This window comes from Oncorhynchus tshawytscha, linkage group LG07, assembly GCF_018296145.1.
Source record: "Oncorhynchus tshawytscha isolate Ot180627B linkage group LG07, Otsh_v2.0, whole genome shotgun sequence".
NCBI lineage: Eukaryota > Metazoa > Chordata > Actinopteri > Salmoniformes > Salmonidae > Oncorhynchus > Oncorhynchus tshawytscha.
The window spans coordinates 13,181,461-13,197,343 of record NC_056435.1 but is presented as its reverse complement, the minus strand read 5'-3'; the positions used below and the strand labels follow the sequence as shown (position 1 = coordinate 13,197,343).

At 43.2% G+C, this 15,883-nt stretch overlaps 1 protein-coding gene across 3 annotated transcripts in view; it reads left to right on the top strand.

The window, feature by feature from the left end:
* The window catches only part of pard3ba (par-3 family cell polarity regulator beta a), a 172,114-nt gene that overhangs the window by 14,039 nt on the left and 142,192 nt on the right, over positions 1 to 15,883 (top strand). For all 3 annotated transcript variants that reach the window (XM_042324130.1, XM_042324129.1, XM_042324128.1), the window contains exon 2: positions 1,871 to 1,975. In XM_042324130.1, the coding sequence (XP_042180064.1) occupies positions 1,871 to 1,975 (105 nt within the window). The remainder of the gene's footprint in view (positions 1 to 1,870; positions 1,976 to 15,883) is intronic.

The window sequence follows — 15,883 nt, the reverse complement described above, 5'->3', positions numbered from 1 at the left end:
GCGCCAGCGCCCTTAACCACTGCGCCAGCGCCCTTAACCACTGCGCCAGCGCCCTTAACCACGGCGCCAGCGCCCTTAACCACTGCGCCAGCACTTTTCCATTTTTTTAAAGATTATTTTTCGAACCAGTTATTTTTTTCATTTCCCTTCACCAATTTGGACTATTTTTGTGTATGTTGATTACATGAAATCCAAATAAAATCTATTTTAAATTACAGGTTGTAATGCAACACAACAGGAAAAATGCCAAGGGGGATGAGTACTTTTGCAAGGCACTGTACATAATTAAATTGCCCACTAATGTGCATTTGACCCTAGTGCCACCTTAACGCCAGCCAAAAATAGAGCCCTACATCCTAAACTTCTCCAAATCTTGCTTTTTGTGCATTTGACCTGTTGGCCACAAAAAGGGGAAGCTAGAGTTGTGTGGCCACCTCTCAGACAATACTGTTTAGTAGTGTTATTATTATTATTTTTAAACGACTAATTGACCAATGTCAGTTCAATTATTTTGAATTCTATTTTGTTCATAATTTTCCGTGAGCTAGATGCACACATTGCTGAGTTTCTCTAGAGATAAATCAGATCAAGCCTGAACTGTGTGATGTCGTCGGGAGTTGTAGTTTCCAACAGGCCAATATTCGACATAGTTTAGCTCAGAAAACGTGGGAATTAACTACAATGACCATAATGCATTGCGCACCAACTTGTCCGGTCTGTTTCTTTTACACCTGCTACTGATCTGTAAAAGGGACAGAAGAATGTGCGATCAAGGGGATAGACTTGAAAATACATGAGCGAAGGGTTTGGTAGTTGGCATTCAACAAGTATGCCTTATTTACTTTGAAGAACTACTACGATAGTGATTTTGTCAGACAGCATAGGCAGCAGCTCTATAGAGATGAGATGACTTGGAATAAAATAATAATAAAGTCATCAAATGTAATAAACACAACTGAAATATTTTAGTAAAGATGTATATGAATAAATTATGGTTAAGTGATAAGAAGTAATGGACAGTCAGTACCATCATGGGACTTTTTATTAATTGTTTTATTCTGTGTTACAGCATTCAACCCACAATGCATAGTGCATTTAATGTAAAAAAATATATTATCGAAACCGTAATCGAACTGAATCCGAACCTTATAAAAGCACTAATCGCTCAGCACTACGGTTTAGTAAAATGGCACAGATTTCAGATCATGTCCTGAACAAAAGATACCAGGAAGATGGTTTCCTATCTGTTCTCAGACCTGTGTTGCTATAGTGACGCTTCAGGAATGTGCCCACCACTCTCACGGAGTGGGGGAGGGAACTTGAAATGCGTCCCCCCCCACACGCCCCAAACACCACCTACTCAAACACAACTACTGTAATTGGCTATTGTTATACATTTTGATAACCTGTTGTTAGGAAATAATGAGGTAAGTAAACAAAAACAACACACACAATGTGTTATCCTCTTCTCAACCATATTTCTGAATCTGTAAAGAGGAAACAGTGCAGCCATTTGGCGCTTCATAACCCAGTTTTGTCTTATGAAGGTTTGAGGAAGTTACGCTTTTGCTGCAGTTTACCGTATTCATATTAGCAGGTTGCAAAAGGTACCATTTCAACAATAACTGCTTTTCAGAAGTGTAAATGTATACCATTTAGCGGCTGCTTTGATCCAAAGTGACTCGGTCAGGCGTGCATACATTTTATGCATGGGTGGCCCCGGTAATCGAACCCACAAACCTGTCGTTGCAAGCACCATGATCTACCAACTGAGCCATACAGGACCATTATAAAGTGTGTTTTTACCCAATAACCACCTGATCAGGTTCTTATCAGGCTCATGTCTCCATGTTTTCCTTGTGCCTACCAGAATGGGGAGGACTTCCTGGTTCGGACCCACCGCATGGAGTACTGTGACGGGGGCATCTTGGACCTGGATGACCTGCTTGCTGACCTGGTGGAGGACCGAGACAAGGTAAGGCCCAATGATGTCAACATTAATATACATCATGAAAATATCTACGTCTGGGTGGAGCCTGTGTCTGGGTGGACAGGGGCAGGGTGAACTTGCCCCTAGACCTCTGGTCAGTTATGCGTTTTCCCCACTAATGGTTAAGGTTATGAGTGTGGAAGTTAATCCTAGATCTGTACCTAGGGTACACTTCACCCCAGAGCAGGTGAACAGAGTAGTACAACTCGATGCCTGGTATTAACACAACACGCATGTAACCTCTCACAGGCGGGATTGGAGAAAGTGGTCATATGTCTCATTGCCTAAACACCTTTATCAAGTGTCATGAAGGGATGACCGCAAGATGCAGAAATTAGTTACTGGCTTTCAAACGGAGGCAAACAACCCATACCATGTACGTACATATAGTAATTTGTGAACTATGACTGTAGTGTGTGTGCTGACGACTCTGTGGACTTGCTTATCTGGTCTGGCCTGTCTGATAATGGTTGGTTGGTGCATGATGTATTGCATCATACATCTCACTGAGAGGCAGGGTTTAGTTATAGTCACTTAGTGTTTTGCAGTTAATCTTGTTCACACTTTTTCTTTTTCACTCTGAAACAACTGAACCATGAGGGAAGGGAGTTCCTCAGATAGGGAGCAATGGTTCGGTGTGAGAGTCAGCGGATGGGCAACCATTGTTAGTGTATCATGCCTTACCTGTGTGGTCTCCTTCACCTGCTGTGTACGCACGAACCCACACAAACTGCTCCACTTTCTAGGAAGAAAAAAAGATTTGGCATTATACATTCCTAAAATGTGCTAATAACGGCTTGTAAGCGGGAAGCAGAATAGAATGATAAATAACCAACACTTACTCAGCAAGAACGGAATACAGAATGAAAATGGAATATTCATAATTTATTCGGTGGCGGTGCTGTGTTCTGCAACAACAATTTATATTTAAACTTACTGGGCGAGTGGAACGCGCACTGTGCTTGTCCTGTGCCTCCAGGACTGAAACTAAAAGTATAGTTAGTTCTGAATATTAAAGGGACAAAGGGATAAATAATAGATGCTTGAACTCGGTTGTTAACTTAAAAAAAAAAAAAAACTTCTCTTTCTTTTGTGATATGCGGTCATTTTTATCGATGTTAAAGTTTCAAGTTTTATTAGTTGTATGTAGGGAATGCACATGGTCTACTCCGTCCAAGGAAATGCTTACTTGCAGGTTCCTTCTCGACAATGCAACAACAATAAGAAATAATGAAAGATAAGAATACAAACAATAAAGGAAATGTAAAAGGTAGGGGAAGTGTGTTGCATCATTGTTTTACAAGGCTTTGTTTATGAGTGAGTGGAGGGTTGGGGGCGATTATTACGGCATAACCGAATGCCGGTAAAAGCTTGCATTGGCCTGCTATAACATTCTCACGAGGACGATATTTTAAAACAAAATGTAAAACTCTAAACATACTGCTGGTGTTGCATGTGCTTTTACTATTAGTACTAGAGGATATCCATGTGTAAGCCACGGTTAGCCACCTAGGTGATGACTTAAAAGCTTTCTGTTTGCTGCAACCTATTGACTCCTCATCACAACATTTTTCATTGAGGGATGTTTGTTAAATTGTTTAGCACATTGTAAGTGGGATAGCATAGAAAAGATGCACTTGCTTTTCTGTTAAAAACACTCAAATCCCAATTAAGAGTATGAAATTAAGCTTGATTACATATGATTTATTTCTGTGACTATGGATTTGTCCCAAATTGCACCCTATTGACCTATGTAGTGCACTACTATCGACAAGCCATCAGACTGCTGAACACTTGAACTGACCCCCTGTCTGATTCTCTGCTCCTTAGCATACACGCACTCACTCATACAAACAAGCGCACAGACGTACGCACACGTACACTGAGTGGACAAAATATTATGAACATCTTTCTAATATTGAGTTACACTCCCTTTTGCTCTCCGAATTCACCAGGGCATGGACTCCACAAGATGTTGGAAGCGTTCCACAGGGATGCTGGCCGACGTTGACTCAAAGGCTTCCCACCGTTGTGTCAAGTTGGCTGGATGTCCTTTGGGTGGTGGACCATTCTTGATACACACGGGAAACTGTTGAGCATGAAAAATCCAGCAGCGTTGCAGTTCTTGACAGACTCAAACTGGTGCGCCCGGCACCTACTACCATGCTGCGTTCAAAGACACTTAAATATTTTGTCTTGCCCATTAATTCGCTCTCTAAATGGCACACATACACAATCCATGTCTCAATTGTCTCAATGCTTAACAATCCTTTTTTAACCTGTGTCTACACTGATTTTGAAGTGGATTTAACAAGTGACATCAATAAGGGATCATAGCCTTCACCTGGGGCAATCTAAGTCATGGAAATTGCAGGTGTTCCTAATGTTCAGTAGGAGTACATTCATGCAACACACACATCACAGCTGCTGCAACCACACTCCTATTATACGGCTCAATTTATACACTTGCCCCCCCCGCCCCCTACCCAATACACGTGTAAATATTGGACTATAAATTCTGCTGCCATTTACTTTGTTTGTATTCTAGTCTTTTATTATTTGTTATTGCAGTTACATTGTCGAGAAGGAACCTGCAAGTAAGCATTTCGTTGGACGATGTATACCATCCATATCCCGTGCATATGACTAATAAAACTGGGCCCTGGTCAAAAGTAATGCTCTATAAAGGAAATAGAGTGCAATTTGGAACGCAGCCCATGTCAATGGTTTATTAGAACTCCTCTCTGTGATGGGAAAAAAGTTTTTATCTTTATTGCTTTTGTCCTCTCATTCCCAGCAGCACTCCTCTCTCCATCAATGATCTATGAGGCGTCCATTGTGAGATCGTCCACTGCACAGTATGTGTGCCGCGTTAGCCACGGATGTTAATGGTAGATAATGACCGTCTATTTGTCTGCTAGCGTAGCGACTAGCGAGCCATTCACATCCGAGGCTCTCCTACCTGTGGAGCCGTGGGCAAGCAGGTTAGCATGGCGCTGTATGTGTGTAGCGTAGCTCCCGCTCCACTGGTGGGAGATGAGGGGCAGGAGTGATTTGATTACAGTACACACACACGCCCGAGGCTCCATTAACCCCCCCAGTCAGGAACACAGGCCAGAAGTCTCCTCATGAATATTCAGGTCTGCCTGATGAATGATGAGGGGAATGCAGAAAGAGGGAGGGAGGGAGGGAGGAGTGCGGCTGTATCTGTATATGTGACCCCCTGGAGCAACAAGGGGCTGGGGCTACACCACAGAGGAGAGGGAGCTACCTGCTCAGTCGTTTTAAATGCTTACATGTTCATCACCCATCCAACAATGTCCCACAGTTTATCTCTGTGTCTATAGTAACAGAAGCAGGGCCCTCCTAGAGGCAGCTGGTGGTACCCATAAAGAATGACGTTCTACATTCATTCTATTTCTATGGTGGTATCAAATTATATTTGTCACATGCGCCGAATACAACAGGTGTAGACCTTACAGTGAAATGCTTACTTACAAGCCCTTAACCAACAATGCAGTTTTAAGAAAAATGTGTTTAGTGAAAAATAAGAAATAAAAGTAAAAAAGAACTAAAGAGCAGCAGTAAAATAACAATATCGAGGATATATACAGGGGGTACAGGTACAGAGTCAATGTGCGGGGGCACCGGTTAGGTGAGGTAATTAAAGTAATATGTACATGTAGGCAGAGGTAAAGTGTCTATGCATGGATAATAAACAGAGATTACCAGCAGTGTAAAAATGGGGGTGAGGGGGACAATGCAAATAGTCTGGGTTGCCATTTGATTAGCTGTTCAGGAGTCTTATGGCTGTTAAGAAGCCTTTTGGAGCTAGACTTGGTGCTCCGGTACTGCTTAACATGCGGAATCAGAGAGAACAGTCTATGACTAGGGTGGCTGGTGTCTTTGACAATTTTTAGGGCCTTCCGCTGACACCGCCTGGTAGAGGTCCTGGATGGCAGGAAGCTTGGTGGCCCAGTGATGTACTGGGCCGTACGCACTATCCTCTGTAGTGCCGTGCGGTCAGATGCCGAGCAGTTGCCATACCAGGCGGTGATGCAACCAGTCAGGATGGTGCAGCTGTAGAACCTTTTGAGGTTCTGAGGACCCATGCCAGGTTTTGTCCTGCCCTCTTCAAGTCTGTCTTGGTGTGCTTGGACCATGATAGTTTGTTGGTGATGTGGAAACCAAGGAACTTGAAGCTCTCAACCTGCTCAACTACAACCCTGTCGATGAGAATGGGGGTGTGCTTGGTCCTCCTTTTCCTGTAGTCCACAATCATCTCCTTTTGTCTTGATAACGTTGAGGGAGAGGTTATTGCCCTGGCACCACACGGACAGATCTCTGACCTCCCTATATGCTGTCTCGTCATTGTCGTTTATCAGGCCTACCGCTGTTGTGTCATCGGCAAATTTAATGATGGTGTTGGAGTCGTGCCTGGCCATGAAGTCATGAGTGAACAGGGAGTGCAGGAGGGGACTGAGCACGCACCCCTGAGGGGCCCCCTTGTTGAGGATCAGCGTGACAGATGTGTTGTTACCTACCCTTACCACCTGGGGGCAGCCTGCCAGGAAGTCCAGGATCCAGTTGCAGAGGGAGGTGTTTAGTCCCAGCGTCTTTAGCTTAGTGATGAACTTTGTGGGCACTGGTGTTGAACGCTAAGCTGTCAGTGAATAGCATTCTCATATAGGTGTTCCTTTTGTCCAGGTGGGAAAGGGCAGTGTGTAGTGTGATTTGAAATTGTATCATTTGTGGATGATTTTGGGTGGTATGCAAAGTGGAGTGGGTCTAGGGTTTCTGGGATGTGGGCCATGACCAGCCTTTCAAAGCACTTCATGGCTACATATGTGAGTGCTACGGGTCAGTAGTCATTTAGGCAGGTTACCGTAGTGTTCTTTGGCATAGGGACTATGGTGGTCTGCTTGAAACATGTTGGTTTTACAGACACCGACAGGGAGAGGTTGAAAATGTCAGTGAAGACACTTGCCAGTTGGTCAGCGCATGCTCGGAGTACACGTCCTGGTAATCTGCCTGGCCTTGTGAATGTTGACCTGTTTAAATGTCTTACTCACGTCAGCTACGTAGAGCGTGATCACACAGTCACCCGGGAACAGCAGATGCTCTCATGCATGTTTCAGTGTTACTTGCCTCGAAGCGATCATAGAAGTAATTTAGTCCGTCTGGTAAGCTCGTGTAACTGGGCAGCTCGTGGCTGTGCTTACCTTTTTGTAGTCTTTAGTTGTCAGCAAGCCCTGCCACATCCGACGAGTGTCGGAGCCGGTGTAGTACGATTCGATCTTAGTCCTGTATTGACGCTTTGCCTGTTTGATGGTTTGTCAGAGGTCCTAGCGGGATTTCATATATGCTCCCGGGTTAGAGTCCCGCTCCTTGAAAGCGTCAGCTCTACCCTTCAGCTCAGTGAGGGTGTTGCCTGTAATCCATGGCTTCTGGTTGGGGTATGCACGTACGGTCACTGTGCAGACGATGTTATTGATGAAGCCTGTGACTGATGTGGTGTACACCTTAATGCCATTGGAGGAATCCCGGAACATATTCCAGTCTGTGCAAGCAAAACAGTCCTGTAGCTTAGCATCTGCTTCATCTGACCATTTTTTATAGACCGAGTCACTGGTGCTTCCTGCTTTAGTTTTTGCTTGTCAGCAGGAATCATTAGGATAGAATTATGTTCAGATTTACCAAATGCAGGGTGAGTGAGAGATTTGAGTGCATTTCTGTTTGTTGTATAAAGGTGGTGTAAAGTTATTTTAATAAAAAAAAGTACTCTGGTTGCACATTTAATATTCTGGTAGAATTAGGGAAAATGGATTTAAGTTTCCCTGCAGTGAAGTCCCCGGCCACTAGGAGTGTCGCCTCTTTATGAGCGTTTTCCTGTTTGCTTATGGCCACATACAGTTCATTGAGTGCGGTCTTGGTGCCAGCATTGGTTTGTGGTGGTAAATAGACCAATATGAAGAACATAGTTGAAAACTCTCTTGGTAAAAAGTGTGGTCTATAGCTTATCATTAGGTACTCTACCTCAGGGTAGCAAAACCTTGAGACTTCCTTAGGTATAGTGCACCAGCTGTTGTTTACAAATATACATAGTGTCACCCCTTGACTAACCAGAGGCAACTGATCTATTCTGCCGAAAAAGCGTAAAATCCGCCAGCTCTGTTATTCATGTCGTCGTTCAGCCCTGACTTGGTGAAACACAAGATATTACCCTTTTTAATGTCCCGTTGGTAGGGTACACGTTCTTGTAGTTAGTCTTTTTATCATCCAATAATTGAAGAGGACCGATGGTAAAGTCAAATGACCCACTCGCCACCGAATCCTTACAAGGCACACGACCTTCGTTCTCAATATCGCCGTCTCTTTCTCCTGCAAATGACGGGAATGAGGGCCTTGTCGATTGTCTGGAGAGCGCCTTGTCAAGTGTCTGGAGTAATTCCCTCTCGTCCGACTCGTTTAAGAAAAAATTGTCTTTCAATACGAGGTGAGTAATCGCTGTCCTGATTTATAGAAGCTCTTATCGGTCATAAGAGACGGTGGCAGAAACATTATGTACAAAATAAGTTAGTAAGTTAGAAATAATGCCAAAAAATACACACAATAGCACAAATGGTTAGGAGACCGTAAAACGACAGCCATTTTCTCCGGTGCCATCTGATCAATTATGACTGGACTTGATAGTAGGGGGCAGCCAGGTTACTATGACGTGGTCACTGCCAAAGCAGCAGCTGCTCTTCCTGGGGTCCAGCAAAATTAAAGCAGTTTATACAATTTCAAAACATTACCATAACATTCACAGATTTCACAACACACTGTGTGCCCTCAGGCCCCTACTCCACCACCACCACATATCTACATTACTAAATCCGTGTGTGTGTGTGTGTTGCTTCACAGTCCCCGCTGTGCTAGTGATTAGCCAGCTAATCTTTATATTTCAAGTTCAGCCAACTTGGATCTAAACTAAAAGTATGTGGACACCCCTTCAAATTAGTGGATTTGTCTATTTTAGCACCACCCGTTGCTGACAGGTGTATAAAATCAAGCACACAGTCATCCAATCTCCATAGACAAACATTGGCAGTACTGAAGAGCTCAGTGACTTTCAATGTGGCACCGTCCGTTTGGAGGGTGTTGTTTGACAAACAAGTCCGTTTGTCAAATTTCTGCCCTGCCCGAGCTTCCCCACTCAACTGTAAGTGCTGTTATTAAGTGGAAACGTCTTGGAGCAACAACAGCTCAGCCACAAAGTGGTAATCCACACAAGTGTACAGAACGGGACCACCGAGTGCTGAATCACAGCGCGTGAAAAATCGTCTGTATACTGGTCTGGGGCTGTTTTTTGTGGTTCAGGCTAGGCCCCTTAGTTCCAGTGAAGGGAAATTTTAACGCTACAGCATACAATGACATTGTAGACGATTCTGTGCTTTCAAATTTGTGGCAACAGTTTGGGGAAGGCCCTTTCCTGTTTCAGCATGACAATGCCCCCGTGCACAAAGCGAGGTCCATACAGAAATGGTTTGTTGAGATAGGTGTGGGAGAACTTGATTGGCCTGCACAGAGCCCTGACCTCAACCACATTTAACACCCTTGGGATGAATTGAAATACAAAAACTGCGAGCCATGCCTAATAGCCCAACATCAGTGCCTGATCTCACTAATGCTCTTGTTGCTGAATGGAAGCAAGTCCCCCCAGCAATGTTCCAACAACTAGTGGAAAGCCTTCCCAGAAGAGTGGAGGCTGTTACAGCAGCAAATTGGGGACCAACTCCATATTGGTGCCCATTCTTTTGACCATTTAGTGTATTTGCTAGCTAACAAGGTTGAACAGTTGAATTGTTATGAACACACCCGTAGCAAGTTGAAACCGTTTGTCAGAGAGGAAGTTGTGATCTCTTAACTTTGTTTGGGGGGGTGAGGGGCTTAGAAGAAGAGGCTAAGCAAAGTTCTCGCTAAAATTGGTCCAAAATAAGGCCAATGCATTTCTTTGGGCTTATTTTGGACCGAAGCTTGTCGCCTGCCTTCCGCCTTTGGGACAATGACTCCCATTGTTAGGACGTAGACGTACATCTTGTCATTATGCACAGATCTCTGGTGTAAATGGGAAGGTGCACAGAGGAGCGGAGACGACGAGACTAAAAACACAACATGAGAACAAGCGGACAAGGCATTTGGAATATCGTGCAAAAACATACATTCAAATGAATCGCCCACCCCTGCTTATAGTCTTACTTTTTTTGTAGCACACATACACACACACACACACACTCCCCTCTACACACCCACACCCGCACCCTCTCTTGACAGAACCTTTTTGTGCTAATCAGAGCTCCAGCTCTCTACTCTCCCTGTGTGACTAATCCCCATAATCAGACCTCCGTTCCTGATGAGTGCCCATGATTATGTGAAAGTAGTCCGTTTCTCAATGTAAGGGGATATGCAGCGCGTTAGAAGAACATCCCCGGAGAGCCCCTCTACTCCTCGTAATAACTGGTGGCAGCACTTTTTACCTCTCCCCGACAGTCATTTACCCAGGTAGACCTGTCATTCACTGCATTCAACCACCAGAAAGGCTACATTATCACAGCAATTAGCCTACCCTCTAAGTCTCGGGCTCTCCATATTGAAGTCCTGTCATAATCATTTAGCATTGGGATAGTGCATCATTTAAATGGAACTAGATGGTAGCATATGTTTTCTGTAGGCCATTAAGTCTATAGGTACTTAGGAAGTTGATCATTTTGCTGGTAATAAGTAGGATTTCATAAGTGCACTATGCTTGGTTGCTGTACTATTTTACCAATTCGTATGGATCGACCCATCAGAAATGGCTTGAATTTCTGTGTGTGTGTGCGTGCGTGTGCATGTGGTATACTCGCTGTGTATGCGTGTGTTTACGCATTTGTGTGTGTGTGTGTGTGTGTGTGTGTGTACACTCACTGTCTTTCCCTTCTCATGTGATGGTCTTGTCAACCAATGTAATTAAACCCAGGGAGCATAGCCGTCCTCATGAACGGACTGTCACTCCTTATTACACATGCACGCACGCACAACCCCTAACCCATACGGACATCCACTCTTCAAAAGGAAACACCCCCACACTATCAAACGTGGCCAAATTAGAAATCTAATTTCATGGGAAATGTAATATAAAAAAACAACTAATGATTCAATCCATCTCAACTAATTTGCCTTTTTAATTGCTGAGTGTACAAGTCATCAAGGGCCCCGGCTCTGTTCACACTGTGGTACCTTATTTCCTATTGAGTGCACTACTTTTGATCAGGACCCATACAAATCAAATCAAATTTGTCACATACACATGGTTAGCAGATGTTAATGCAAGTGTTGCGAAATGCTTGTGCTTCTAGTTCTGACCATGCAGTAATATCTAACAAGTAATCTAACCTAACAATTTCACAACTACCTTATACACACACGTGTAAAGGAATGAATATGAATATGTACATAAAAATATATGAATGAGTGATGGCCGAACTGCATAGGCAAGATGCAGTAGATGGTATAGAGTACAGTATATACATATGAGATGAGTAATGTAGGGTATGTAAACATTAAATAAAGTGGCATTGTTTAAAGTGGCTAGAGATACATTTATTACATCAATTGTTCTGTTATTAAAGTGGCAAGAGTTGAATCAGTATGTTGGCAGCAGCCACTCAATGTTAGTGGTGGCTGTTTAACAGTCTGATGGCCTTGAGATAGAAGCTGTTTTTCAGTCTCTTGGTCCCAGCTTTGATGTACCTGTACTGACCTTGCCTTCTGGATGATAGCAGGGTGAACAGGCAGTGGCTCGGGTGGTGGTTGTCCTTGATGATGATCTTGGCCTTCCTGTGACATCGGGTGGTGTAGGTGTCCTGGTGGGCAGGTAGTTTGCCCCCGGTGATGCATTGTGCAGATCTCACTACCCTCTGGAGAGCCTTACAGTTATGGGCGGAGCAGCTGCCGTACCAGGTGTTGATACAGCCCAACAGGATGCTCTCGTTTGTGCATCTGTAAAAGTTTGAGTTTTTGGTGACAAGCCGAATTTCTTCAGCCTCCACGCTGTCTGTGTGGGTGGACCATTTCAGTTTGTCCGTGATGTGTATGCCGAGGAACTTAAAACTTTCCACCCTCTCCACTACTGTCCCATCAATGGAAATAGGGGGCTGCTCCCTCTGTTTCCTGAAGTCCACGATCATCTCCTTTGTTTTGTTGACATTGAGTGTGAGGTTATTTTCCTGACACCACACTACTCCGAGGGCCCTCACCTCCTCCCTGTAGGCTATCTCGTTGTTGTTGGTAATCAAGTCTACCACTGTAGTGTTGTCTGCAAACTTGGTGATTGAGTTGGAGGCGTGCATGGCCACGCAGTCGTGGGTGAACAGGGAGTACAGGAGAGGGCTCAGAACGCACCCTTGTGGGGCCCCAGTGTTGAGGATCAGCAGGTTGGAGATGTTGTTACCTACCCTCACCACCTGGGGGTGGCCCGTCAGGAAGTCCAGTACCCAGTTGCACAGGGCGGGGTCGAGACCCAGAGTCTCAAGCTTAATGACGAGTTTGGAGGGTACTATGGTGTTGAATGCTGAGCTATAATCGATGAATAGCATTCTTACCTCTTGTCCAGATGGGTTAGGGCAGTGTGATGGCGATTGTGTCGTCAGTGGACCTACCTACCATAAGGATCTGGTCATTAGTAGTGCACTTTATAGGGAATAGGGTGCCATTTGGGACATGGACTTTGTAAATGGTCCGTGGATGTCTCGACCGATGTCATTCATGCATATATCAATGGTAAAGCATTGGTGCCGGTCAAACGTGATCATATGTATGGGCTCATCTATGACTGTGTCCCAAATGGCACCATATTGCTTATTTAGTGCACGCATTTTGACCATGGCCTATAGGCCTCTGGTTATTAGTAGTGCACCATGTCGGGAATGTGGAGCAATTTGAGATGCAGACTATGAGTAGATGTGAATGTTGGGTTATGTTTGGAATGGATCTGATAAAGGGAATGGGGAGGTTGAATGGATCTCATTTGGAATTGTGATAACTCAGGAAATTGAGAAGGATATAGGTCTATGTATTATTCCAAGGATAATCATTCGGATGCATCGCTCTCAGTCCTATGGAAAGCTTATTGAAAAACCCATTTATTGACATACGTTTATAATATTCAAAATTCAGATTTGTACATTTCTTTCAACAAAAGCTAAAGCTTTTCAGATTCCATGAAAAGTATAGATTTGTGAGTCACAGAAAAAGTTCACTGAATGAAGACTGATTTCAGGAAATAGGCACCATGCAAGATGTGTTGATTAGCCAGTGACGTTGGCTACATTGGGCTTTGTGAGAGCCGTTCAATCCATTCAGTTTGCACAGATGGCAGTATTTGACTGGCATCTGATGAGGAATATTCTTCTACACATGTAAAAAAATAAGTAGTGATGAATAGGGTTGCACATTTTGGCGGAATATTCAGAGGTGAGAACATATGCAAATTAATATTAATACCATTTAAATGTGGATCTGTTTTTGCATTGGCTGTATTTACCATATCATATGGAGACAGAAACATGAACCTTTTACCTTATCATAAGTAGATATAATTGCAAATGATTTAAATCATTCCAATAAAAAAAAACTTTAGTTACTAATTGAACTTTAATTAAATGAGTTGGCTCTTCACATGGGATGATTTCACTGAACAGCAAAAGAAAGGGAATATTGAATGATCCCCAATGATCCATCGCATCTCCCCAAAACTTTTTCAATATACATCTGTAAAATGATGTTTGTCTTCCTCTCAGGCTTCCACGTCTTCTCCCTGGACCTCCTCAATGTCCACCTTTTGACCATCAGACTCTGAGGCCTCATCTTCACCGTCACTTTCCAACCTTGTTGATGATGGCTCGTTGTCAGGCTCAAAAAGCCTCACATTTGCACGCATGGCCACAAATTTTTCAACCCTTGTATTGGTCAGCCTGTTGCGTGCTTTGGTGTGTGTTCTCAAACAAGGACCAGTTGCGCTCTGAAGCGGCTGATGTTGGTGGGATTTGGAGGATAATTGATCCCCAACCAGTAAACAGAAGGCAGTGCCTTCAGCTCATCTGCAATGTAGAGACCGGTGTGTCTGTTGCCCCTTCTGTTTGTGCTCTTGTAGAATACTGGTTGAGGGGTGGAGATTATGTTGTTAATTATTCCTTGCCCATGAACATTCGACCACCCATCAGAGATGATTGCAATACGTTCTGCTTTCTCTGTGATTTGCTTGACCACTTGAACTCTGCATCCAGCAAATGAGTAGATAAAGCATGTCTGTTTGGAGGGCTGTATGCTGGGCGAAGAACATTCAGCAATCTCTTCCAATACACATTGCCTGTGCGCATCAGAGGTGAACCAGTTGCATGCACAATTCGTGCAAGACATTCATCAGCATTTCTCTGACTATGTTCCTCCATGGAGTCAAAAAAAACCTTCTGATTCAGGAGGACCATGAGCTGTTGCTATTGATAAGGTGTCTGATTCATAATTTTCACCTCAAATAGAAGTAGAGGGACTTTTGTCAGAGGTTACTTTTTGTGAGCGCTGAGGGAACTTTATGCACTTGGCCAGATGATTCTGCATCTTTGTTGCATTCTTCACATATGATTTGGCACAGTATTTGCAAATGTACACAGCTTTTCCTTCATTAGCTGCAGTGAAATGTCTCCATACATCAGATAGTGCTCGTGGCATTTTCCTGTAAAGATTAGAAAAAAAGAGTTTAAAAAAATGAACAAAAACAATTCCATGTTCAGATAAATAGTTAAGCAGTTAGATTAAACAACTCCAAGCATTTCGCTACACTCGCATTAACATCTGCTAACCATGTGTGTGACCAATAAAATTGGATTTGATTTGGTTATCAAATGAAACATGTATGGAAACAAGTGAATTAATACTCCTCAGTTAGCAGACTCTAGCAAGCTAAAAACCCACATGGTAGCAAAAACTAACTAGCAGAAATTGTTAAACACACTTTGCTCTAGGCTACTATTTACTAGTTAACAAAAAATAATGTATGTCATATAAAATATATTCACCCACCCTGTATTGTAATCAAAACTTACCACGAAGCATGTAGTCCTTGGCTTAGACAGTGTAGTAGTGTGGGCTCAATAGCATCTCATTAGTGTACAAGATCTTGAGAATCAGCTGTACATGTGATGGAAGAGTGCATTGTCCATGTGATGGAAGAAAAGGTTCACTGTTGTAAGCTAACTTTGTTTTTGATGAATTTAAGGAAAATTACCCAAATTCCAGGGTTTAACTTCCCATTAAAATGTTTGGAAATTTACCCGAGTATTTCCGACCCTTTGCAACCCTAGTGATGAATATGAGCTCAACTTAAACCAGTATCACAATCCAGACATGTCTGTAACCATTTATTGTAATTCAATTTTCATTTATTAAAAATGGATTGTGATTTAATAGTGTTTATCAGAATGTCTAGGCTTATGAGAAGTCTAGGCCTTTAAAAAGATCTGATATTTTTCCCCCATATTGTTTGAGCCCACCACGTGACGTCTTTCCTCTCACAGATAACAAAAGCATTAATTTAGCCTACGGTCAGGTTCTGCCCCTACTGTGGAAACCTTTCGACGGCAGTTTGGACAAAATGTTTATTGTGAAGTGGCCATCAGGTTTCGTATGGTCGTGAAACTCCTGGAAAAGTCATGGAATTTTAAAATGGTGTCCTTGAAAAGGATCAAATCTTAAACGTTTTGGAAAAGTCATGGACATGTATTTCTGTTAATGTAATTTATTTAGTCTCGGTTTAAAAAAATATTTTATCAACCAAATAAAAATCCACACCAGCCGGGATCGGAATGAAGCTTT